Consider the following 24,762-nt stretch of genomic DNA (forward strand, 5'->3'; position numbering starts at 1 on the left):
ACATGTGTTAAGGAGCTTTTACGTCAATGTGTACCTCACTGGGTCATCAGTTCTAGTACTTACCTGACAGTGTCTCCGTTTGCTACTTTATTTTCCCAATTTGATACGTACTCTATGATGTTTGGTATTTAGAGGTGAACTCTGAGTATAAACGCTGTACCATAAGGCAGGATGTCAGTTGTTGGTGTGACTGGAAGTACTTGCATCAATAAAAGAACATGTTGCTCCTCTTGCATGCTTGTGTCTGCTCTCTGTATGCAGCTGGCAAGGCTAGGTGGCTCTGCTGCTGGGGGCGGGGGAGGGGACACGGGGAGGAGGCTGAGGTGGCTGGGAATGCCTGTGCCCGTCAGAGAAGCAAGGAACACTTATCTACACAACACATTATCAAAGAAACAGTTGTACAGGCCTATTTTCCTCATATATCCAAAATGATGTCACTAAGCTACTGCACGGAAAATATTAAACAGGAAAATATTTAACAGGTTAAGAGACGTGGAGGATACAACAGGTTGAACATGTTACCAGTTATAAGAAGGAGAGAGAAGTAGGTAGAGATCATGAATATATAACAGCTGAGAATCTTTCAGAATTGATAAAAGATAATGCCCCACAAAGAAACACAGAGAATCTTAAGCAGGGTCAGTAAAAAAAATAAATCTACACAGACATATCACACTGACACAGAACAGAGATGACGAGATCTTAAAGTCAGAGAAAAGGAGGAAGGACTAGGGTCAAAATAAGGGGGGGTGCAATTGTATGGGGAATAAAACCAAAATGAAAATGCATGCATTGTGCAAAAATGAAAAATGATGTAAGAATTATATAAAATAAAATATTTTAAAAAAAAGTTGATTATCTCCAAAGGAATGGCAACTGTTTTAAGAGGAGAAATAATCCTGCTGGAAGACAGTGGATTAATAACATAAATTTACTAAAATTTCCCAACTGAGAATTCTATCAAATTCTTCAAAAAGTATTTGTGATATTTACAAACTAAAATGGAGCTTGCAATCACTAAAAGAAATTCTAAAGCATGAATCTTGACTCCTAACTGCACACTATATTCAAAGAATTTTCCAGTTACAGCACAGATCTAAATAGGAGAGGAAAGAAATATAGCATCTAAAAGAAAACATGAGGGCCTCCCTTGTGGCTCAAGGGATTAAGACACAGCACTATGACAATCTGCAACTACTGCAGCACAGTTTGATCCCCAGCCAGGGAGCTATCCACATGGCGCAGCAGACCTCTCCTGTCTCAACCCACTGCTCTACTCAGCAGTGTATTTCAATACATCTGCCTGTTCTGTTCCCCACTCTGTCTCTGGTGAATTCTCTCACCCCTGCACCTCTGGCTTTGTACCCCAGTTCTTGTATGCATAAATAATCTTAAAAAAAAAAAACATGAAAATTTCTTCTTTACTTTGGGGTGAACAAAGATTTCTTAAATTTGGACACCAAAATCACCAGTCATAAAGGAAATTGATAAAGTGGACAGTATTAAAATTAAGACCTTTTGGGATTCTACCCATCCATTGTAATAGAGAGGCTGGGATCACCTCACCTAAAAACAACTATAAAACAGCAGTATTTGCTCAAGAAGAGACTCAGAAGTTTCTCCATGGAGTCCCAGGACCTTGCTGTAGAGAAGCTGAACTAAGGCTGATGGCTGCTGAAATGAAGGATTGGGAGGGGGTGAAGGGGAGAGTGGCTGGGAGAGCAAATACCCAGGCTGGCATAATGGGTAGGGGGTTGGCCATTCAAAGCACAATGGCGCATTCCGGGGCATTGTGAATTTCCCCTGGAGAAACTTCTGCAGAAAGGAAGTGCAGTCACATATGGGCATGGGTTTGACCTTGGACACTGGAACTCAAGTGACTGGTGATAGTAAAGGAAAGCAATCCCCCCAGCCCCTATCCCAGAAGTAAGAGATCAAAGAATCGCCAGTCTGGCCAGGGTCCATTAGCAGAGAGAAGGGTAGGAGAGCTCACTAGTCCCTTGGAAAGTGTCAAGCAGATGGGGAGAGTTTGAAATCTGGGTCCCTAGGAAGCAGCACAGCTAAAGTGGAGGTGACAGTAGCTGTGGTGGCCACTGCCTGTGACCATAGCCAGACAACAGGGCGTACACCCTACCTGGGTGCCTCCTGCTAAGTCCAACTGAGTCCCAGAGTGGGAGCCTTGTGGACCAGAGCTAGCCGCCCCCCTCACCAGGAGATTCAAGCAGCAGGGAGGCAAGGTGGAAAGTTAGGAAAACTGAAGCACTAAATTAATCTTGCTGTGGAGGGAGAGGAGGCAGAGCAGACCAACCTCACTCCTTAACAAAACTGAGATTGAGAATTTAAGCTCCAGACTCCCTTCCTGCGCCCACCTCATACCACAGTAAACTAAGAAGAGAAACAACAAAGCTAAACCTCTAACTCTCTAACCACCAAAAAAGTAAATAAGGCAACACACATGCCTAGGAAGCTAGGGACATCTGAGCATGGGATGGGAATGAAAAATGAGAACAGAAGTTCTGGAACAAATATAAAGAGTACAAATATAGAGGGCCTATCAGACAAAGACTTTAAAATTATATGAAAAATGCTACATGAACTCCTGGAAGGTTAGTCAAAGGCAGAGAGGCAGGTATAAATTCTTTGAAAGGAGATCCAAGAGCAAAAACAGTTCTTCACCAAGGAGATTGAAAATATTAACACACACACATACACACACACAAGAATGAATAAAATGAAGACAAATATAGAGAGTGATTTAAATAGGATTAAAATGGCAGAAAAAAGAATTTCAGAAATAGAAGACTGATATGTACAAATCACCCAGTTAAAAAAAAGAGAAATAAGACATAGGAGAAAAAAGGAAACTATAAGGAATAGCAGACTCAGTGAGAAGAGGAAACAAAGACAATGGGTATTCCAGAAGGTGAAGAGAGAGAAGGGGGTAGAAACCCTATTCAAAGAAATCATAACTGAGAGTTCCCCAAATTTCTAAGGAATGAATGAAGTATGGATATCTAGGAAGCAGAGAGAACACTGGAATTTCTAAATGCAAAATGACCTAATCCAAGCTGTATCATTGTTAAATTATCCAAATTCAAAGATAAAGAAAACTCTTACAGGAAGCATGGACAAATAAGATAATTTACAAAGGTACCCAAATTAGGCTTTTCTTGCATATCACCCCAGCCACTCTACAGACAATGAGATTTTACACCTGCCTATCTGCCTTTGAACTTCCAGGAGTTCATTTAGCATTTTCCATATAGTCGTTTTAAAGTCTTCATCTGACAGGCCCTCTGTTTTTGTACCCTTTATATTTTTCAAGGTAATTGGGCAACTATAAAATTTATATAGGACCACAAATTGTCCTGAATAGTGAAGACACACTTCCTGACTTCAAACTATTACACAACAACAATAATCAAAACAGTATGATATTGGAACAAAAACAAACTTAGATGAATAGAACAGAAAGTCCAGAGATAAAATCACACAAATAATGGACAGTTAATCTTTGACAAAGAAGCCACAGCCATTCCAGTGAAGACAGCCTCTTTAACAAATGGTGATGGGAAACAGAGATAGCCACAGGAAAATAATTAACAAAACTACATCCATGCTTAACTCCTTACACAAAAATTGGATTAAAGATCTGGATATAACAACTGAAACCATAAACTATTTGAAAGAAAACATAGGGGATCCACCTGACACCTACCACAAAGATGTGTTTGGTCACTCAACTCCAATGGTGAGGGAAACAAAAGCAAAAGTAAACAAGCTTTTGTTCTTCAAAAGAAGCCATCACAAAAATAAAAAGCAATGGGAAAAATATATTTGCACATCACACATCTGACAAGGGGTTAATTTCCAAAATATACAAATTACTTACACAATCCAACAATAAATAAAGACAATCCAATTAAAAAATGGGCGCAAGTCCCAAATAGAAAATTTTTTAAAGGAGCCATTCAGATAGCTTACAGACATGAAAAATTGTTCAACTTCACTTATTACAAGGGAAATGTAAATCAAAACCACAATGAGAGCCTCCCTGGTGGCGCAGTGGTTGAGCGCTGGACTGCGAAGCTGTCCGCAGCCTCTGCAGTGCCGGTTCGATTCCTGGCCACCGGCGAGGGTCCCACATGGTGTGACAGACCTCTCCTGCCGCACGCTGCTCCCCTCAGCAGTGTACTTCGGTCCTTCTGCCTGCTCTGCTCCCCGCTCTGGCTCTGGTGAATTCTCTCACCCTCCTGCGCTTCTGACTGTACCCAGTGCATGTATAAATAAATAAATAAATCTTTAAAAAAAAAACAAAACACAATGAGATATCATTTCACCCCTGAAAGAATGGTCATATTGTCAAAAAGAATGGAAACAATAAAAGATGGTGAGGATATGCAGAAAAAGGAACTCATCCACTGTTGGTGGGAATGCGAGTTGGTGTAGCTTCTGTGGAAAACAGTATGGAGATTTCTTAAAATAAAAATGGAAAGCCCATGTGATCCAGCAAATACCTCTGATGGATATTTAACCTCCAAATATGAAAACTCTAATATGAAAAAATTTTTGCAGTCCTATGCTCGTGATTTCTGTTCACAATTTCCAAGTCACATACCCCATCTAAATGCCCATCCACAGACAAATGGATAAAGAAATTTTGGAATATATACTCAATGGAGTACTACACAGATAATTAAAAAAGATAAAATAATATCTTTTGGGACAAGATGGATGGACCTCGAGGTGATGATGTTAGCTAAAATAAGTCAGAAAGTGAAAGAAGATAGTGGATGATTTTATTTATCTGTGGAATATGAACAACCAAGAAAAAAACACAGGCAAAATACAGCAGGAATAAACCTTGGACCTAGTGAAAGACTGGTTATCAACGAGAATAGGATGAAGGGAGAAAAGGACAGGGGGGGTCGGGTAGATGGGGTGCTGGTGCGGGTAGTTGGGTGGAGGGTGAGTAGAGCATATTCACGTAGGGAGGAGTAAAAACATAACCCCAAAATTAAATTTAGAAAATTAAGTAGTTTATTTTTTTTAAAAAGGTGTGTTTTATTTATGCATACAAGAGCTGGGGTGTAGGCCAGAGGTATGTGTGGGGGAGAGATTTTATCTGAGATGGAGTGGGGAGCAGAACAGGGGGATTGACTGAAATACACTACTGAGGGGAGCAGCAGGAGAGACAGGAGAGGTCTGCAGTGCCATGTGGGTCAGCTCCCAGGCTGGGGATCCAACTGGTGCTGCAGTGGCCTCGGATAGCTTGATAGTGCTGAGACTTAACCCTTTGTACCACCAGAGTGGCCCAGAATTATGTGTGGCCCAGAATTTTATTAATAGTAACACTGAGAGTGAGGAAGAGGAAAAGTCCCCTGCTGAGAAGATGTTTCAATATACAAAATTGACAAAAGACTCACATCCAGAATATAAAAGTAATTCCTACAAGTCAATTAAAAAAAGATAAACATCAATTAAAAGCAGCAAAAACTTTTACAAGCATTTCACAAGACATCAAATGGGCAATAAGCCTATGAAAAGATACCTCGGTACAACATTTTCCAAAGATAAACTAAACTAAAACCAAAATGAGATAACTGCATATATACCCGAAAGAAATAAAAGAGTCTACATAAAAAACACTGTGCTGGAGGGTATGGGAAGTGACAGAATCTTTTATGTGGCTGGTAGGGGTCAAGATTTGAAAGGAATTTAAAAAATTGCCACTTTCGTAGGGCCTCCCCAGTGGCGCAGTGGTTGAGCGCTGGGTTGCGAAGCTGCCCGTGGCCTCTGCAGCGCCGGTTCGATCCCCGGCTGCTCCCCGGCCACCGGAGGAGGGTCCCCCATGGCACGCAGACCTCTCCTGCCGCCAGCTGCTCCCCTCAGCAGTGTGCTTCGGTCCTTCTGCCTGCTCTGCTCCCTGCTCTGGCTCTGGTGAATTCTCTCACCCTCCCGTGCTTCTGACTCTACCCAGTGCTTGTATAAATAAATAAATAAATCTTAAAAAAAAAAAAATTGCCACTTTCTAGCAAAGCTAATCAAGAAAAAATAAAACATATAAATAAGAATGAAACAGGCTATCATAAACTGTATCTTTATACAGATAAGAGGATTTTTTTTAAAAAAAGATTTATTTATACAAGAGCCGGGTACAGGCCAGATGCGTGGGAGGGTGAGAGGATTCACCAGAGACAGAGCAGGGAACAGAACAGCAGACTGACTGAAATACACTGCTGAGGGGAGCAGTGGGTGAGACAGGAGAGGTCTGCTCGCCATGTGGGTTGCTCTGAGGCCAGGGGGGATTGAACCGGCACTGCAGAGGCTGCAGACAGCTTCACAGCGCTGCGCTCAACCACCTGGGCCACCAGGGAGGCCCCCAGATATGAGAATATTGTACGAAACTTTTAAAACTTTCAAATTTATCAGTATAAATTCTAAGAAAATGGCAACTTACCTAAAACAATTCAATTAGACTCTAGAAAAAAATAAAAAAATTGAAGTTATACAATCATTAATTAAGCTGAACCAATGTAAGAAGTACACCTATTTAAAAAGCTCATGCCTAGGAGGCTTTCAGGTGGTTCTGTGAATATTCAAGGAAGAAATAATTCCAGTCTTACAAAACTTTTCTAGAAATACAATAGGAGAGAACACCTGTAACTTATTTTTTAAGTTCAATAACCTCAGTAGGAAAGCCCAAAGAAGACGTGATAGAAAAGTAGTTGAAAAATACCTGAAATATATACATATCCAAACACACACATGAATACATATGCATAGGTAAATGAATGTGTGCATGTATGCAAACCAAATCCAGAATGTATAATAATAACACATCATTACCTCAGAAAGCCAGGGTACTTCAGAGAATCAATTAACTCAATTGATCAATTAAGCATGTTAAAGATGGGGAAACAATTGTATGATCATTTTAACAGGTATAGTAAGAGTACTTGATAAATACTCTCAAGCATGACAAAAGCTTGCCAAGTATTAACAGGAAGGGAGCTGTTAACTTGATAAAGAGCATTTAAAAAACACCTCAAGCAAATACCATACTTAGTGATGAAACACAAAGAGTGTTTCCCTTGAGACCAGAAATTTGAGCAGGAAGCCCACTATTATCACTTCCAGATAACATTACAAGATAAATACTAATAAGCACAATAAGGCAAGACAAATTCAGTATGTAAAAATTGAGAAAGAAAACTTTCATCACTCAGTTATGTGATTGTATAAACAAAATGTGCAAAGGAAAGAAGTGCATTAAGAGGTTTTGCTAAGGTTGTGGAACACAAAAATGAACACACAAAAATCATTTCGATTTCTAAACACAAGCAACAGACAATAAAAATAAGTAAAAAGAAGTTACAGTGGCATAAAAAATGAAAATATTTTTGGAAATATTTAAAAAATATTTCCAAAGTATCTTGGAAATATTTTCAAAATAATACATGTAGGTCCACTGTGTGAAATAGAACTTAATGAAAGATACTATGGACATAAAAAGGTATGTCATGTTCCAGGATTGAAAGATTCCTTATCAGAAAGGTAAATTTTCCCCAAAGTGATCTTATTCATTGAGATTCCAATCAAATTCATAAACAAAAAGCTATAGATAGCTCTGACAATCTTTAAGAACAAGGTGAGGGGCCTCCCTGGTGGCGCAGGGGGTTGAGCGCAGTGCTGTGAAGCTGTCTGCAGCCTCTGCAGTGCCGGTTCGATCCCCACCGGCCTTGGAGCAACCTACATGGTGAACAGACCTCTCCTGTCTCACCCGCTGCTCCGCTCAGCAGTGTATTTCAGTCCTTCTGCCTGTTCTGTTTCCTGCTCTGTCTCTGGTGAATCCTCTCCCCCTCCCGCGCATCTGGCCTGTACCCTGGTTCTTGTATATATAAAAAAAAACCAGAAAAACAAGGCGAGTGGACTAGCACTCAGTGCTCTATCACATGTACAGACTACAGAATTTAGATCATGATGTAATGGCACAGTGGTAGCTGAAAAGCCTAGGCAAACAGATGAGAGAACCCATAGTCGGACATCTGATGGATAATAGATGGTTTTGTACCACATCAGTGGGTAAAATTAGGACTTCAAAGGTGATGCTGGAAAAGAGAAATGCACCCTGAAAGGACTGGTGCGGTAAAGAGAAGGAGAGCCAGGCCAGTTTCTAAGAGGCAGAAACTTTATTGCGTCCCTGGGAGCGATTCACTAACCCACAAGGGGGTCGGAGAAGTCGTGCCCATTGTGGGGGGAGATGTCCTTTTATAGTGTGAAGAAAGGTTAGGCGGGAAAACCAGGTTGGCAGGGGGGGAAACAGGTTTAGGCAGAACAAAGCTGTTTTTTGTGGAGCTGAGTTGTTTTTCTCCTGTTTATTGCTTCAGCTTCGGTTTGATGGTATCAGTGGTCCTGGTGTCAGGGCCATCTTGTTTTTTTCTATGTGGGCTTCCTCATTCCTGGCCCCTGCATCGACCTTTCACAACCCTTATGTCATTCACAAAAATCTCTCACTTAGGTTAAAAATAAAGCTATGGGCAGTAGTCCTGCCCACCTGTGACTATGCAGGTGCTTCCTTTCACCAACTCTCTCCTTCCATAAGGCAGCAGCCCTTAACCATGCTGGGACCTTTCTTCACTGACCTCCCTCAGCGGAGGCAGCTCTCCTCAAGGCCGCCCGCCCGCGACCAGGCAGGCCTCTCTCAGCAAACCTGTCCCTTGCGGGGCAGGTCTTCCTGCCCGCTGGTGTCTATGCAAGTGTCCTTTATTCTTCTGTCTCTTTCCCTAATAAACCTGTTCTTCAAATAAATATAAAGATAAATAAATAAAGCTATGTATGACATATCCAGAAAAAAAATATGGGGCAAGAGCTTTAAGACATCCTGGCCTATTTTGAGATAAGTCAATAATAAAAAGTAAAATACATAAAGAAAAATGATAAATTACATTAATTTTTATTTATCAAAACGTACCATCAAGAATGAGAAAATACACGCCACATCCTGGGAGAACATATTTTGCAAACATTCAACCAATAAGAAATGGCATCCCAAATATGTGAAGTATTCCTATAAACTGATAAAAGTGGACAAAAAAGACAACTTATAACCACAACTGCAAACTGTAACTACAACTCATGCCTAAAGTCCATCAGATTAGGAGGAATAACCTGATAAAAGCTGGCACTGCCATGGAAGCAAGTGAACTCTCTCAAACTGTTAGAGGCAGTCCACAACCAATGCTTAGCATTATTCTTCTCAAAGAAATCCTGCAGACTCGTAGAGACAGTAGAACAGTATTTATGACAACACTGCTTGTGATAGCAAAAGCAAGTATCAAAAAATTATCTTCAACCCAAGTATCTATGAACAGTAAATATTATAGTATATTCATACAGAATACTTGTAATAAAAATGAATTAACTTTGAGATTAACATGGGTGAACCTCAAAAACATATTACTGAATGAATGTTAGTGGCTATATAATGAAATTATATTCATAGAAACTCAAAACCAGGCAAAACCAATCTATTGGATAGAGAAATATATACAGTTGGGAAAACTGTGAAGAAAAACATGGGAAAATGTTTCACAAAAATCAGAATAGTGACTATTCTAAAAATTATGCATGATTTTCACCATATCAACCAATTTCTGGATCTAGCAAAAGACATAGAGCATGAGGGTATGTGGTGGAGAAGGGGCACACAGAGGCCTTTCACTGGTCATGTTTGATGTGTGAATCTGGTAGCTGGTGCACTGGTGTTTGCTTTATTATGAGACACAATTATATGCTATATACCTTTTTGCATTTATGATATTTTACCAACAGAAAAAAATTTATCACATTTTTGAAACTTCTGGTAATAAAATACTTTATTGGTACCATTTAATTGTCAAAAACAGTAATGTGTCCATTGCTTAGCTTCCATCTTTAAATTAAAAACTAATAAAGCAGAAGAAAAAGATCACTTGATTCTGTCAAGAAAACAAGATGCAACTTATTTCTGCAAACAACTTAAGTACCATAATCCATTGGTCTTCATAATAAATAATTGTATATAAAAGAAGACAATGGCCTGAATAATTTTGCAGAGAACATATTACACATCTTAAACTAATAAGCCTAAATGCTACCTATCCCAACTTAAAACTTGTAAGACTAATTAATAAGAGTTATTGAAAAACTGAATTAATATAGCACCAAGAATTTGGGATTTGGAAGATTTTGGACAATGTGATTTACTGAGCAAAAAGAACAATGATTTTTCTTTTGTGAATTGTCCGGGGTTTATATACGAGCAGAAAGACCTCAATATAGGCCCCTTTTAAAAGTCAAAGTTTCATAAACTTGTGCAAGCCTTTCATCATCTCTCTGATTTCTATACCTAGCAGTTGACCCTATGGTAAAAGATCATGTGTGATAAATAATAGAGTTCTCTCTGAATATAATTTCATATTTATCTTGTCTCATTAATATAGTTTACATCTCAATTAAAACATCATTCTATCTGCATGTAATATATTTCTCTAAAATATTCTGCAACTCAGATTTCCATTCAGACTACCTTCCCTCAAATAAGTGTAATCTTATACTATCTATACCTCATTAAATTGCTTTTCTCCTTTTAGTGAAACTCTCAACTCAAAGTATTATAGTAATGCAAATACAAATATAGCATATATTAACATATTAGAAAAAAGATAATAAATACATATGGATCCATGCTAAATGAGATAATACAAAGCAAAAATCCCACACATCACCATGCTATGCTCATCTACTCTAAAACCACCAAGAGAAAGGCCCTGATGCAGCCCTGGTTCATGTAAATGGATGTTCCCCAGATACCCCTACGTGTCCTGTATTCCAACATAATTTAAATGTTCTTTTATAAAGACATTCCATGTTTATTTCTATTTGTTCAAAATGGTCCACAGCAACTCTGACTACTACTCCTGAAGATGATAAAGTAGTGAACATTGTATTTGTAATCAAGTCACAGATTCTAACTTAAGTACTTTCTACTATTACCCTTTTGCTTAAAAACAGACATTCAGGGGGTTGAACAACGTTAAGTAAGGGGCTTTTATTTCTGCCTTCTCTTAACTGGTTGGGATTTTGGATGTGTCCATTAATTAACCTCTGCTTAATATAAAAGGTTTGTTTAAGCAACTAACTGAAGATCTTCACTTAAGAATCAAGTATGTTGATTCAGTGATCGGCAGGTGAAGAACCCTTGTCTAAACACTTGGTCTGGTTCCATGAAAAAGATGCTCCTGACCGCCATCAGCACAACACATTCCACGCCTCAGCCCAGATGCAACCAGGTCATAGTAGAATGTGGGTGCCAGGTAGAAACTATCTGAAAACTACTTTTAGGACAGGTTTTGATTTCTCAGTTCTAGTGCAGCAGTCTCAAAACAGACTTTGCATTGAAACACTTGCTCCTTCTCATCAAGTCAAACTCCTGAAGAGAAGTAATGTCAGAAAGAACACAAAAAATAACATGTCTTCCCTGAAAGAGGCACTGCATCTGGGATTGGATTAAGGCTAAATAAATAGTGCTGGTTTGTGGTTCAGACTAATGTGTAAAGGATGTTAACCAACAGTTTCACTATTTGTCCTATATGCCTGTTTGTGAAGATGCATCTCTATCTCCTCTCTGAAGACGAGCATTCCCAGGTGTGAGTGAGAGGCCTCATTCATGGCTTTGGACTGGATGCACATGCGGTACTGCTCAGGAGTCAGTTCATCAGCACAGCGCTTTTCATGCCAGAGGTGGAAAAGACCAGGAACCGGAGTCCGAATCACAATCAGATCACCATGTAAATATTTTCGATAAAGATGAACATCTTCTCCACCCCAGCCTTTTACTTCCATGTCAAATCCACCTGTAGGATCAAAAGTGACACTATAAGTAACTGCTGCCTGGCAGTCAGAGCACAGTCAAAAAATTTAAATACTCAGCTCTCTCTACAGAAATCAAAGGAGAAGGAAATATAAATCATTCATAATCTCATAACTATTAATATATTGTGTTTTTTTCCCCTATCCTTTGAAACATAAGCTTTCCTGGGTTACGGAAAACTTCCCTGAGGGGAAAACGGAAGAAATGGTCATGTTGGAGATAAAAATTTGAGAATGGGCTCACAGGTGATTTAAAACTAAAGGAATGGATGAAATTACTGAAGGAGTTTAGAAGGAAAAACGGGCCCAGGGCTAAATGCTAACAAATACCAATATCTAGATGTTAAATAGAGTCAGAAAAAGACAAGTCTTATTATAATAAGCAAAAGATAAACAAATGAAATTGAGAAATGATCCCAGAGGAAGGAAAAATGTCCAGAGAATGTGCTATCACAGTAGTCAAGTGAAGAAAGCATCTTGAAGTAGAATTGGTCAAGTGTGTGCTGCTCAATTAAGAAGTCAAAAAGAACTAAGTAGAACTGGCAACATAAATGTCACTTTTTTTTTCTTTTATTTATTTATTTATTTATTTATGCATGAACTGGGGGTACAGGCCAGATGTGCGGGAGGGTGAGAGGATTCACCAGAGACAGAGTGGGGAACAGAAGAGGCAGACTGACTGAAATACACTGCTGAGGGGAGCAGCGAGCAAGACAGGAGAGGTCTGCTCCGCCATGTGGGATACTTGCCGGCTGGCCAGGATCGAACCCACGCTGCAGAGGCTGCGGACAGCTTCACAGTGCAGCGTTCAACTGCCTGCGCCACCAGGGAGGCCCATAAATGTCACTTTTAACCTCACCTAGAACAATTTCTGTAGAATGATACAGCAGAAGGCTAATTGGAGTAGTAGACACATGAGATGGGACATAAATTTGAGACTTTTAAAATTAGTTTAAGCTCAACAACGACCTATTTCAAGAAACATGGAGAACATAAAACCATTTGGAGTTTTGAAGAGCTATTTTTTAAAAGCTAAGAAAAATTAACTCTTTACTTAATAGCTAGGTTTCCAAATTATGTTATCTGTCAAATTTTAATTCTATGCCACTTTATTTCATTCACAGGATGACAAAAATGCTAAAATCTCTGAAAAAGTATTACTTTAAACAGTCACAGTTTTACTAAATACTATGTCTGACACATCTGATTTTCTTCTTCATAGATATGAATGAGCTCTTCAAACATTAGAAATGATGCAGATACTTAAACAGGGGACTTCTGGCTTATGACCCAGAAGTCACTGTCCTAACAAGTAAAAAGCTGAACAAATTGAAAAATCAACATCTCTTCTCAGATTTCTCAGAGAAGTAAAGTCACAGGGAAAACGGTTATCCCTAAAGTTGGAGAGACAGAGGTAGACAAGAGAGAATCACAACTCATTACAACAAAACCCGAGTCAAAAATTCTGGGATGAGAGAACCCATGCCAGGGTAGGAAAATCTGAACTGTAACTGAAGAATTGCTTGCTGGAGGCTCAGGAAACAAGTCTGAGAATTAAAAACTTGACTGGGGAAGGGCCTAGTTTTGTAATTTCATCTTTAGGAGCTCTACCAGGTTCTTATAGTGAAGACTGAGTGAAGATTGGAGAAAGAATCCTTAAAAGTCCTAGGGAGAGAGGGGTAAAGTAACCATTTTGAAATATGCCAGAGCATTTTGTTCCTAAGGAGGCGCACCCTCAAGAATAACTATTTTACTACAGCCTAACCTATCCAGGGAAAGGGATTCCTATCCAGGGAAAGGGATTTAATCAATTCCAGCCCATTCTATTCATCCTGTCCTACCTAAGAAGGAGGGCAGCATCTGAGAAATACTTGTGAAGTTTATGGTCTAGATATACAGACTCACTAGACATCTGAGAGCTAACTAATCACAGGACTGATTTTTAAATTTTTTTAAATTTATTTTAATTTTATACATTTTTTTACATCATTTTTCATTTTTGCACAATGTATGGATTTTCATATTGGTTACAGTCCCCATACAATTCCCACCCTCCCCCGTTTTGATCCAATTACCATCCCCTGCCCCCACCCCCATAGTGTGTTTCTGGTTTATAGTTGCTTGTTAATTTTGACTTTTACTTTATTATAATTAGGTTTTTTCTTAGTCCCTTATTTAGGTTTTCTAAATTCCCGCTATGAGTGAGACCATCCGGTATTTTTCTTTTTCTTTCTGGCTTATTTACTATTTATCAAAGTTTCCTTTTACCCAATGCATCATGTTTAGCTTTCAAGGGAAAATTATATACACCAAAAAATGCAAAAAACACAGTTTGAAGAGACAGAGCAAGCACTAGAACCAAACTCATACATGGCAGGGATGTTGAAATGATCAGAATAGGAATTTAAAACAACTTTAGTTAGTATGCTAAGGGGTCTAATGGAAAACATGAACACCACTACAAGAACAGATGGGTAATTAAGCAAAGATCCTAAGAAAGACTCAAAAAGAAATGCAAAAGATAGATCAATGTAACAGAAATGAAGAATGCCTTCAAGACGCTCACTTGCAGGCTGGACTTGCTGGAGGAAAGAATCTCTGAGCTTGAGGACATGTCTATAGATATTTCCAAAACCATAAAAGCAAGCGAAGGGAAAGAAAACTGGAAAAACAAAAGACCAGAGCAGAATATTTAAGAACTTCAGGACAAAGGGAATACCAGAAGGAGAAGGAATAGAAGAAAGGAATACCAGAAAGGAATAGAAGCTCCAAGTAAGAGGCTAAATTCCAAATAAGTAATGCTGAGAAGGTAGAGTCTCCCTTCTCAATCAGCTCAGATTCAAAGGGTAGAGGCTCCTCCACTCCAGGTGCACTGGTTAAGAATATTGGGACCCTAGTGCCCTCACCCAGCACCCTGTTCATAAAACAGGGGTGTCATTCTGACAGAAGTATGCTACTATTGATACAGCAGTGAAATATCCATCACCTCCTGCATTGCCAAGACACTCCCTCCCTTCTCTAAGCTTAATAAACCTTGATTTCCATGTTTACTATCTTGCTTTTTCCTTGCATTCTGAAGATAAAAGGTCTTGCTGCAAAAAACTTCAAAACAAAGCCAAGGACAGAACTTTGCAAAGAAAACATCAGAACTGCAAACCACCAGAAGGTGACAAAAATAAGCTGTTGTCAACCAAGTCACCACTTATGTTACAAGAACAGGTATGCTGACCTTAAATCCCTTCTTTTATGTCCTTGTAACTCTAGTTAATACCACTACATTCTGCTAGTAAACAGGACGGTCCTCGTTCACACTCTAGTCTGCTGCCCTCCTCATTTGTCAACAAAGGGAAGTAGCATTTGTCTCAAAACTGTTCTTACTGGTGAGGGGAAGCAGTAACTTCAGTATCGCTATCTTTACCCCATGCTCTTGGTGAACAAAACAAACTACTCCAAAGCCCTTTCCAAAAGAACTGATTTTATTTTTAACAGGGTGTACAGAAGTACAAGCCAAAGGAGGCTCTTGAAAATAATGGACATTTTGGTGGTAAGCAAGTAACAAGCTAAAACACAGACCAGCTAGTTTACAAAGAGAAACAGGGTAAAGCACCTGGGTCCAAAGAAACCTCAGAGACTTGCCTCAAAACCAACCCTGCCCCGCAAAAGGGTACAATTTAAATGGGTCACAATGTGGAGCAATTTATGCCCCAGAGCTTTATCAAAACAAGAGAGCAATCAGCAAATAATGAGCAGAGCCTAATAGGTGGGAACAATACCAACTGAGGCAAGAAAAGCGACAGAGAGACCTACCAGCTTGACTATGCACAAGTGTTTAGGAGTGACATGAAAGGCTTCATGTTGCGCGGCATGGAGGGTGGGGAGATAGTATAATTCACTAAAATGTAAAGCCAAGTCAGTAAATAAACAAGCAACGTAAAACAAAAGCCCTAGAGGTGGGGAAATCAATATCCAGAAATACCACACACAATATATAACCTAAGCTGTCGAATATTAAAAAAAGTATGAGGCATGCAAATAAACAAAAATGTGTGACCCATGTACCAGGAAAAAAGAGGATAACAGAAAATGCTTCTGAGAGAGCCTAGGATGTTGGTTTTAACAAAACTTACAAAGTAGTTATTATAATAATTTTTTAAAAATGTGAAGAATTTTACAAAAATCATTCATAAAGAAGTAATAGAAGGTAAGATAACATTGTCTCATCAAATAGAAAATATTAATAACGAGACAAAAATATTTTATATACATACACATATATATGTGTCATATATATCGCGCATGCGTGTGTGTGTGTGTGTGTTTGTGTATAAAGAACCAAATGGAAATTCTGGAGTTAAAATGCCCAAGAACTCAAATTAAAAATTCATGAGAGCAGATCAACAAATTCGAGTTAACAAAAGAATGAGCAACTTGTAGATCAAATTACCCTACACAACCATAGAACAAAGAAAAGAGAAATGTGGGATACCACTGACTACCAAAATATATTTAATGGAGTTATGAGGAGAAACAATGAGAAAGGAGCAGTGAGAAACAACAGACACCAGAAGTGAGGTCCTCACTGCTTCATTATACAAGAAATTGGAGAATGGGCATTAGTTTCATTTACGTCTTTTTATTGCTACTGGTTGATTTTTAATTATTCAAGTGTTACAATGATAAAAAGAAAGATGGCAGAATTTTAAAAAATGGCTGATTTAAAAAATGAATATAAACCTATATATATAAAATATATTCTATTAAATATATATATATACACACACACATTTATGTATGTAAATGTAGTGAAATATATTCTAATATGCTATGGAAAGGTAGCAAGTGAACGAATCAGGAGACACGGAATTAGATTTCAGCCTGCTTTCTTAAATTATGCTCTGAAGCTTTATTTTTATTGGGTAAGAATGAATCTAGGGTAAGACAGGAAGTTTAGAGCAAACTCTTTATGGGGAGTGAATGACTAGGTTGTGACTCCCAAGTCTCCCACCCCAACTTCAACCAAAGTGAGAAATGATTTTTCATCTGCTTTAAATACTGGGATTTTGCATAGCAGTTAAAAGGCAGTTTCATGTCTAAATTAAAAATATGAAGAAGTCCTTGGATTAGATGATCCAAGATTACTTCTAGCTGTAATAATCTACGAGTACAACAAAGTTATGTAAGAGTACTTGAAACAACCGCAAATAATGGATAACAAAACAAGTATTTGTAAAAACTAGTGTTTTGATTTTAAAGAAACAAGAAAATATTATTTAACATTTTTAATTTATAATGTTTTTGCTATTCAAAAGTAATTATAAACTCATTTTGCCTCTCATCTCTTCAGACATGTCTTTCAGTTAATTTTATTCATAATTTAATAAGAAAACATTCAAAACTGACACCTTTAGAAAAGTGCCTTAAGGCACTACAGTAAATACCCAAGAGTCTATCCTTAGATATAAGGTAAACTTACCAATAGTTAGGAAATCTGATCGATACTGACAAGTCATTCCAAAGCCAAAATCTCTCCAAAAGCCAGAATCCTTTTTGTGAACCTTAAATTAAAAACAACTCATTTTAATTTCTTAAAAACTGGAAGTTTCTATCAATGAAACAAATTTTTTAAAAAAGATTTAAATCTCTTCTAAATAATACCTTTCTTATCATTTATGTGACTTAAGATGGATCACAATCATTTAATAAGTCCTTACAAGAACAAAAAAATCATCTTTGTGAGCCAAGGATTCTTGCCACTTTCAATTTAACTTAATTCACCTGTACAAGCTTACACCTCTACAAGTGTAAATTGTGATTACTAATAATGAGAGTGGTGTCTGACCTCAAGGAGCTTATATTCTAGGAGGATAGTACTTGCACAAATACCTATTGTCATATGCTATATTCTACAAAGTAGACTTTTTTAATGTCCTTGCAGTATCTAATTCTTTCCCCACCTTTCCGATTTTATACAGTTTTGCTCTGGTACCTGCCTCTATGCAGACTATTGCTTCTGGAAAGCTCCTTCCATCTGTAGCTGGGTGATATTTCACTCTGTAGCAGTAGGACAGTTTCAATCTACTTACTATAGGAATTGACAGACTAACAGACCTTTGACAAATTCCAGGCCAACAAGTTAAAAGGGGAGAGCTGTTGGGAACTCTGGAAAGCAAAAGTTCTCATTTCTCTGAAAGAACTACTAGGTAAGATACTTGCTCTTTTTGGATAGCATAGGGTAGGAGTCAGCAAACTATAGCCTCTGGGTTAAATCTGGCTTGCTGCCTATTTTTATAAATAATTTTACTGGAACACAGCAATGCTCATTTGTTTACAGAGCATTCATGGGTAGCTGCATGGTAGAGTGGCAGAGTTAGTAGTTGCAAAAGGCACAGGACCCACAAAGCTTAAAATGTTTTCCACGAGACTCTACAGATTGTTTGCCAATCCCTGGTGTCAGGTCCAGATGTTAAGCTTGGAACTGCTACAATCCTTTCCACTAAGGAAAAACAAGCTTTAAAATGAAGCTGTCACCACTGAAGATCAAACAGATAAAATAAAGAAAAAAGAAGTTCAGGATTTTGATGATGCTGAGCTCCCAGGATCAAGTAAGAGTTGAAACCTAATAAACTTTTATTTTATTCACATATTCAACAAGCAAGGTTAGACATGGGTCTAAGAGCTGGGGCACAGCAGTAAACAGAAGTGACAAAGTCTCTGCTATCACAGGGCCTCTGTTTTGATGGGAAAAAAGAGAAAATAATATACATCAGGTAGTGGTAGATGCTAGGAAGAGAAATATAAAAGGATAAGGAGAAAAATCAATACAGAGAGAAAACCTACTTTGAAGGTAATGGCCACAAAAGGACTCTTGGAGGAAATTATGTTTGTACAGGGACTCTAATGGAATGAGGGCATGAGTTACACAAATATCTGGAGAATATCATTCCCAGCAAAGAGGGCAACTTGTACGATGGCTCTGAGGCAGAAGTGTGTTTGGAGTGTTCAACAAACAGCAAGGAAATGACTATGGCAAGAGCAGAGAAAGCAAGGGCAAGAATAGAATGAGGCCCTAGGGTCAAAAAGAGGTTACTGGTATAGTATTTTTGTACTCTTTGGCAATTATTTAGATGGGGCATGTTAGGACAAGTGAGGCTAATGGTAAATAGTCACTGATGATAATCAAATCAATATACTGTGTTCTGATAAACTTCATTTATGGAGACTGAAATTTGAATGTCATTTAATTTTCATGTGCTATGAAATATTCTTTTAAAAAATATTTTTCAGGGCCTCTCCTGGTGGTGTAGGTGGTTGAGCGCCACACTATGAAGCTGTCCGCAGCCTCTGCAGCGCCTGTTCGATCCCGGCCGACCGGCGAGGGTCCCACATGGCGCAGCAGACCTCTCCTGTCTCGCCCACTGCTCCTCTCAGCTGTGTATTTCGTCAGTCTGCCTGTTCTGTTGCCCCCGTCTCTGGTGAACCCTCTCACCCTCCTGTGAATCTGGCCTGTACTCTGGTTCTTGTATAAATAAATAAATAAATCCTTAAAAAAAAAAATTTTTTTTTCAGGGGTCTCCCTGGTGGCGCAAGGGGTTAAGCACCGCACTATGAGGCAATCCGCAGCCTCTGTAGCAAGAGTGTGATCCCCGGCCGGCCAGCGAGAAACCCACATGGTGCAGCAGAACTCTCCTATCTCGCCCTCTGCTCCCCTCAGCAGTGCATTTCAGTAACTATGCCTGTTCTGTTCCCTACTCTGTCTCTGGTGAATCCTGTCGCCCCCCCCCCCCCACATTTTTGGCCTGTACCCCAGTTCTTGTATGCATAAATAAATCAATCTTTAAAAAAAAATATTTTTCAAACATTCTTAACTCATGGGCCATACAAAACTAGGCCGCAGGCAAGACTTGGCCTACAGACTATAGACTACTGACCCCTGACCTAGGGGAACCATAAGGCCACATCTGAGAGAATCACACATGAGTGGTCATGGGGTTTTGGCTTTATCATAATCGCTATGGGAATTCTCTGAAGAATAGAAGAATAATGTGATCAAGTGATGTTTTGGAATATCTCTCTGGCTGGAGTATAAAGAAGAGAAAAGGTGGGCCTCCGCTGGTGGCGCAGGAGGTTGAGCACAGCGCTGTGAAGCTGTTCGCAGCCTCTGCTGTGCTGGTTTGATCATGGCCAGGCAGCAAGAATCCCACATGGCACGGCAGACCTCTCCGGTCTCGCCCGCTGCTCCCCTCAGCAGTGTATTTCAGTAGATCTGCCTGTTCTGCTCCTCGCTCTGTCTCTGGTGAATCCTCTCACCCCCCTGTGCATCTGGCCCATACCCCCGTTTTTGTTTGCATGACTAAATAAATCTTTAAAAAAAAAAAAGAGAGAGAAAAGGGGCAAGAGAGGGAGGGAGGTTGGTTAAGAGGAAACATTTAGTTACACTCTGGATATGGGAAGCTGGTGGTACAGACTACTGCAGTAGTTGGATGTCTGTAAAAAAGATTTAGGACACAGACTGACAGAAGTCTGTAAGTGACCGAATGGAAGAAGGGTGTGAGGGAGAGGGAAAGTTCAACTGAAATAAGAGCAGGCTTGCTCCTGAACAACTGGTCTCAAGCCAACCCCCAAGAATGGGCTCACAGAAAAAAGGGCAGCCTGGAAAGGAATAGTGTGGAGTTGGATACAGTGGCGCTGAGTGATTTGTATGGCAGCCAAGTGGAAATTCCTGCAGATAGCAGGGATATAAGGAATATACAGGACCGTAGAAGAAGCAAATTTTGAGAAGAGTGGGGACAATCTGAAAAGGTGATGCCCAGAATCTGAGAACCAACTGGAAAACAGAATGAAATGGGCAGCACTGAGCACTTGGCTCAAGTTGGAGTTGATAAATGAGGTATGTATTTTCTTTTTCCTTATTTTTGGGGGAGGGGAGAGAGAGGTTCTTCCTCAACTGGAATATAAAGGGTGCTGAGGGCAGGACTTTTTGTTGATTGTAATCTGTGTTACATCTTTAGAACCTAGAATAATGCTAGGCTTTACATAGTAAGCTTTCAATAAATATTTGCCGAATGAATAAATTTATAGAGATGTAACTTTTGTGGCAAAACCAAGACTAGACTCTAATAATCTTATTACCTTACTCAAAATATAACCCTAGTGTAAAGTATTAAAACTCTTGACATTTTTACCCCATGCCATTTCTGATTTTACAAATATTAAGACTTCATGAATTATGGTTTTTTAAAAAGATTTATTTATGCATACAAGAAATGGGGTACAGGCCAGAGGCATGGGGGTGAGAGGATTCACCAGAGATAGAGTGGGGAGCAGAACAGACGGAATGACTGAAATACACTGCTGAGGGGAACAGTGGGCCAGTCAGGTGAGGTCTGCTGCGCAATGTGGGTAGCTCCCTGGCCGGGGATTGAATGTGTGCTGTGCTACAGTGGCTGCGGATAGCTTCATAGGTTGTGTCTTAACCCTCTGCGTCACCAGGGAGACCCTAAATTATAGTTTCTTTTAAAATTCTTCAAATATTATCACACTTGGGGAAAGGAGCCATTTTTTTTTTTTATTTTTAAAGTAACATATTTCTACTGAAGAAAGTAGAAGGAAACTCAAATTGCCCATACACCCAGATTAATATTGCATTGCATTTTAGCCAGTCCTCCTAAGCATTTGGGGGGATACAGCAATCACATATAGTCTACAGCTCCAATTCTCAGTTTAGTCAGCTCTCTCTCCAAATCAAATTCCACTCTCCTCAGAGCTGCAGTCATTTTTTCAGGTATACTGCCAAAGCCTAATTGGCTGCTTGCAGTTGGAGCCACACTCAATCTACTCCATAGAATCAAGATCCTCCCTAGGCTTTCTATTACCTGTGGCATAAAATTCCAATTCCTTATAGAAGAGTAATAAGCTCTCTCACAAATATGGCCAGATTTGCACCCCATCTCTGACCAAACACCACAGAAACCACCTAGTCATCTTCACAACTCAGTCTTTTTTTATGATCTACATGGTATTTATTAACTGATTTTATTTTTGGTCTCTTCCCACCATAATAAGATTATTGTGAAGCATAATAATAATAAAGTCTGTGTGGTTATAAGTGCTGGGTTATCTGACATAAAACCAACTCTCATTTGTTTAATTTACATAATGGAGATAGTCTGTGCAGTGGATAAGAGTGGAGACTGGAGTCATACTGGCCAGGCTCTGGCCCTACCATGACCAGCTGTTCATTTGGGCAGACATACAACATCACCTCATCTGTAAAAAATACCGGTAATAATAGCACCTATCTCAGAGACTGTTAGAATGATTAAATGAGTTACCATTTATGAAAAACAGGACAGTATCTCACACACAGAAAAGGTATATAAAATTAGTATTAACTTTAAAGATTTATTTATTTATTTATTTTTATTTATCCATACAAGAGCTGGGGTATAGGTCAGAGGTGTTGTGGGGGAGAAGATTCACCAGAGACAGAGTGGGCAGCAGAACAGGCATATCGACTGAAATACACTGCTGAGAGGAGCAGCAGGAGAGACAAGAGAAGTCTGCTGTGCCATATGTGGGTTAGCTCCCTGGCTGGGTATTGAACTCATGCTGCAGTGGCTTCAGACAGCTTCATAGTGCTGAGACTTAACCCCTTGTGCCACCAGGAAGGCCCCAAAAAATTAGTATTAACTTTAAAATACCATCTAACTTATATGTGTGTGTGTGTGTGTGTACACACACATATATAAATTTTCCATTCTAACTTTACATTTTTCTCCTCATTTACATGAATGTATTTATTTACATTTCATATATTTTTCCTCTTGGTACATATAATCACAATGTGAACTATAATTCAATTTATCATTTTATTATGAGAGTTTTGCTTGCTTTTAATGTTGTCAGAAGCATACTGCTTACTCTATATTTTTGATTATTTCCTCAGCAGAGACTTCTGGGAGTGGAAATTATAGGACCAGAGAGATGAACCTGTTTGCAAACTCCTGATTCATAAAGCTCACTGGTGTTCCTACATTGGCAGAGATGGAAGAGGCCCATTCTACCAGCTTCACTCAAATGGCCTTTTTAAAAGGCCATTTCCTGCTGTAGCTTTACAGCAGGAAAAAAGCATCGCACTGCTATTTTAATTTATTTTTAATAAGGTTGATTATTTCAATCTGTATTTTAGATCTGCTAAGAAAAGACAGGATCTAAAATTCCTAGAAGAGTAGGAAATGAGAACTTTTGATGCTTTTAGTAATCATTATATCCCTAGTGCTAACAAAATTCTTCTACCTGTTAGTCTTCAAAAAATATTTGTGAATGAGTGAATAGGGCCCTCCTAAACCAGTTGGCAGGTCCACACAGTAACCTTTTATAGTACGAGAACTAAAGGGAACACATATTTTTGAATGCCTGTTGTGCTGGAGCAAGCTTTTATCTTTTAAGCTTTTTATTTTAAGTGAGGAGACTAATGCTTAGAAAGGTTACGCAACTTGCAAGGCTGCATGGTGAAATACTGATAGACTGTAAAGTGGAAATACTTAAATTTATTTTTCTATACAGTATCTAGCATGAATTCACATTCAATCATCTTCCCCCACATCCTCCCAAACCAGTATCAGCAAGCTTTTATACTCCTCTTCACACTCATATTGACTCCATTTGGGATACTGTTTTTCAAGTAATTTTTTAAAATAAACATTTTATTCTGGACTAACTTTAGATTCACAGAATAGTTGTAAAATAGTGAGGAGAGTTACCATATACCACTCATCTAGTTTTAGCTTCCCCTAAAGGCTATTACCTTATATTGTTGGGATTTATTTGTCACAACTAAGAAATCAACACTGGCATATTACTATTAACTGAACTCCCAATTTTATTTGTATCACACCAATTTTTTTCTTTTTCTTTTTCTTTTTTTTTGATTTATTTATTCATTTATACAGCACTGGGTACAGTCAGAAGCACGGGAGGGTGAGAGAACTCACCAGAGCCAGAGCGGGGAGCAGAGCAGGCAGAAGGACCGAAGTACACTGCTGAGGGGAGCAGCGGGCGGCAGGAGAGGTCTGCGTGCCATGTGGGACCCTCCTCCGGTGGCCGGGGAGCAGCTGGGGATTGAACCGGGGCTGCAGAGGCTGCAGGCAGCTTCGGAACCCAGAGCTCAACCGCTACGCCACCAGGGAGGCCCCCAATTTTTTTCTTTAATGCTTCCCCTTTCCGTTTCAGGATCCAGGCCAGGGTACCACATTGCATTTAGTTGTTAGTTTCCTCTCAACTGTGAGTTTCTTAACATACTTATTTTTGATGATCGTGACGGTTTTAAGGAATCAGTATTCCTTAAACCAGTATTCCTAATACCTAGTATTAGGTATGATACGTAGTATTCATGGTTACGTATTCTGAAGAATGCCCCTCAATATGGACTTGTCTGAAAATCTTCTCATTATTAGGTTGGAAAGAAGAACACAGAGATGAAGTAATCTGCTTGGTACACTCTATCAGGGGAGGCATGACAACACTGGTGATGTTAACTTTCATTACTTGGCTTACGCTGATATCTGTCATATTCTCTGCTAAAAAGTTTCTCTCTCTCCGTACTCAATGCGTCATCTAGCTTTATCTTCTGGAACAGGGGGTGTCTACGTAGATTATTTAGAATTCTGTAAGGAAAATATGTCACTTCTACCCTTATCTATCCATTCATTTATTAGTATTATTTTCTACTTTTTTACTCATTTATTGACATCAGTATGAACTAACAGATGTTATTTTATGCTTGGGGTCACAATGCAATACTAGGTTATTAATTTTGTTGCTCAAATTGTTCCAGTTTTGGGAGTTCTT

The 24,762-nt window shown here is 39.0% G+C and overlaps 1 protein-coding gene across 3 annotated transcripts in view; it reads right to left on the minus strand.

The window, feature by feature from the left end:
- Positions 1–8,959: 8,959 nt before the first annotated feature.
- The window catches only part of CSGALNACT2 (chondroitin sulfate N-acetylgalactosaminyltransferase 2), a 38,366-nt gene continuing 22,563 nt past the window's right edge, over positions 8,960–24,762 (minus strand). The window contains exons 7-8 of one of the 3 annotated variants that reach the window (XM_037495923.2): positions 17,387–17,468; positions 8,960–11,897 (exon numbers count right to left, since the gene is read on the minus strand). In XM_037495923.2, the coding sequence (XP_037351820.1) occupies positions 11,605–11,897; positions 17,387–17,468 (375 nt within the window). In that variant the 3' untranslated portion in view covers positions 8,960–11,604. Of the gene's footprint in view, positions 11,898–12,667; positions 12,785–17,386; positions 17,469–24,762 lie in introns of those variants that run through there. The other 2 variants (XM_054690081.1, XM_037495925.2) reach the window with 2 other exon arrangements.

Source organism: Talpa occidentalis, unplaced genomic scaffold (genome assembly GCF_014898055.3).
Source record: "Talpa occidentalis isolate TD23 unplaced genomic scaffold, MPIMG_talOcc4v2.1 talOcc4.8, whole genome shotgun sequence".
Classification (NCBI taxonomy): Eukaryota; Metazoa; Chordata; class Mammalia; order Eulipotyphla; family Talpidae; genus Talpa; species Talpa occidentalis.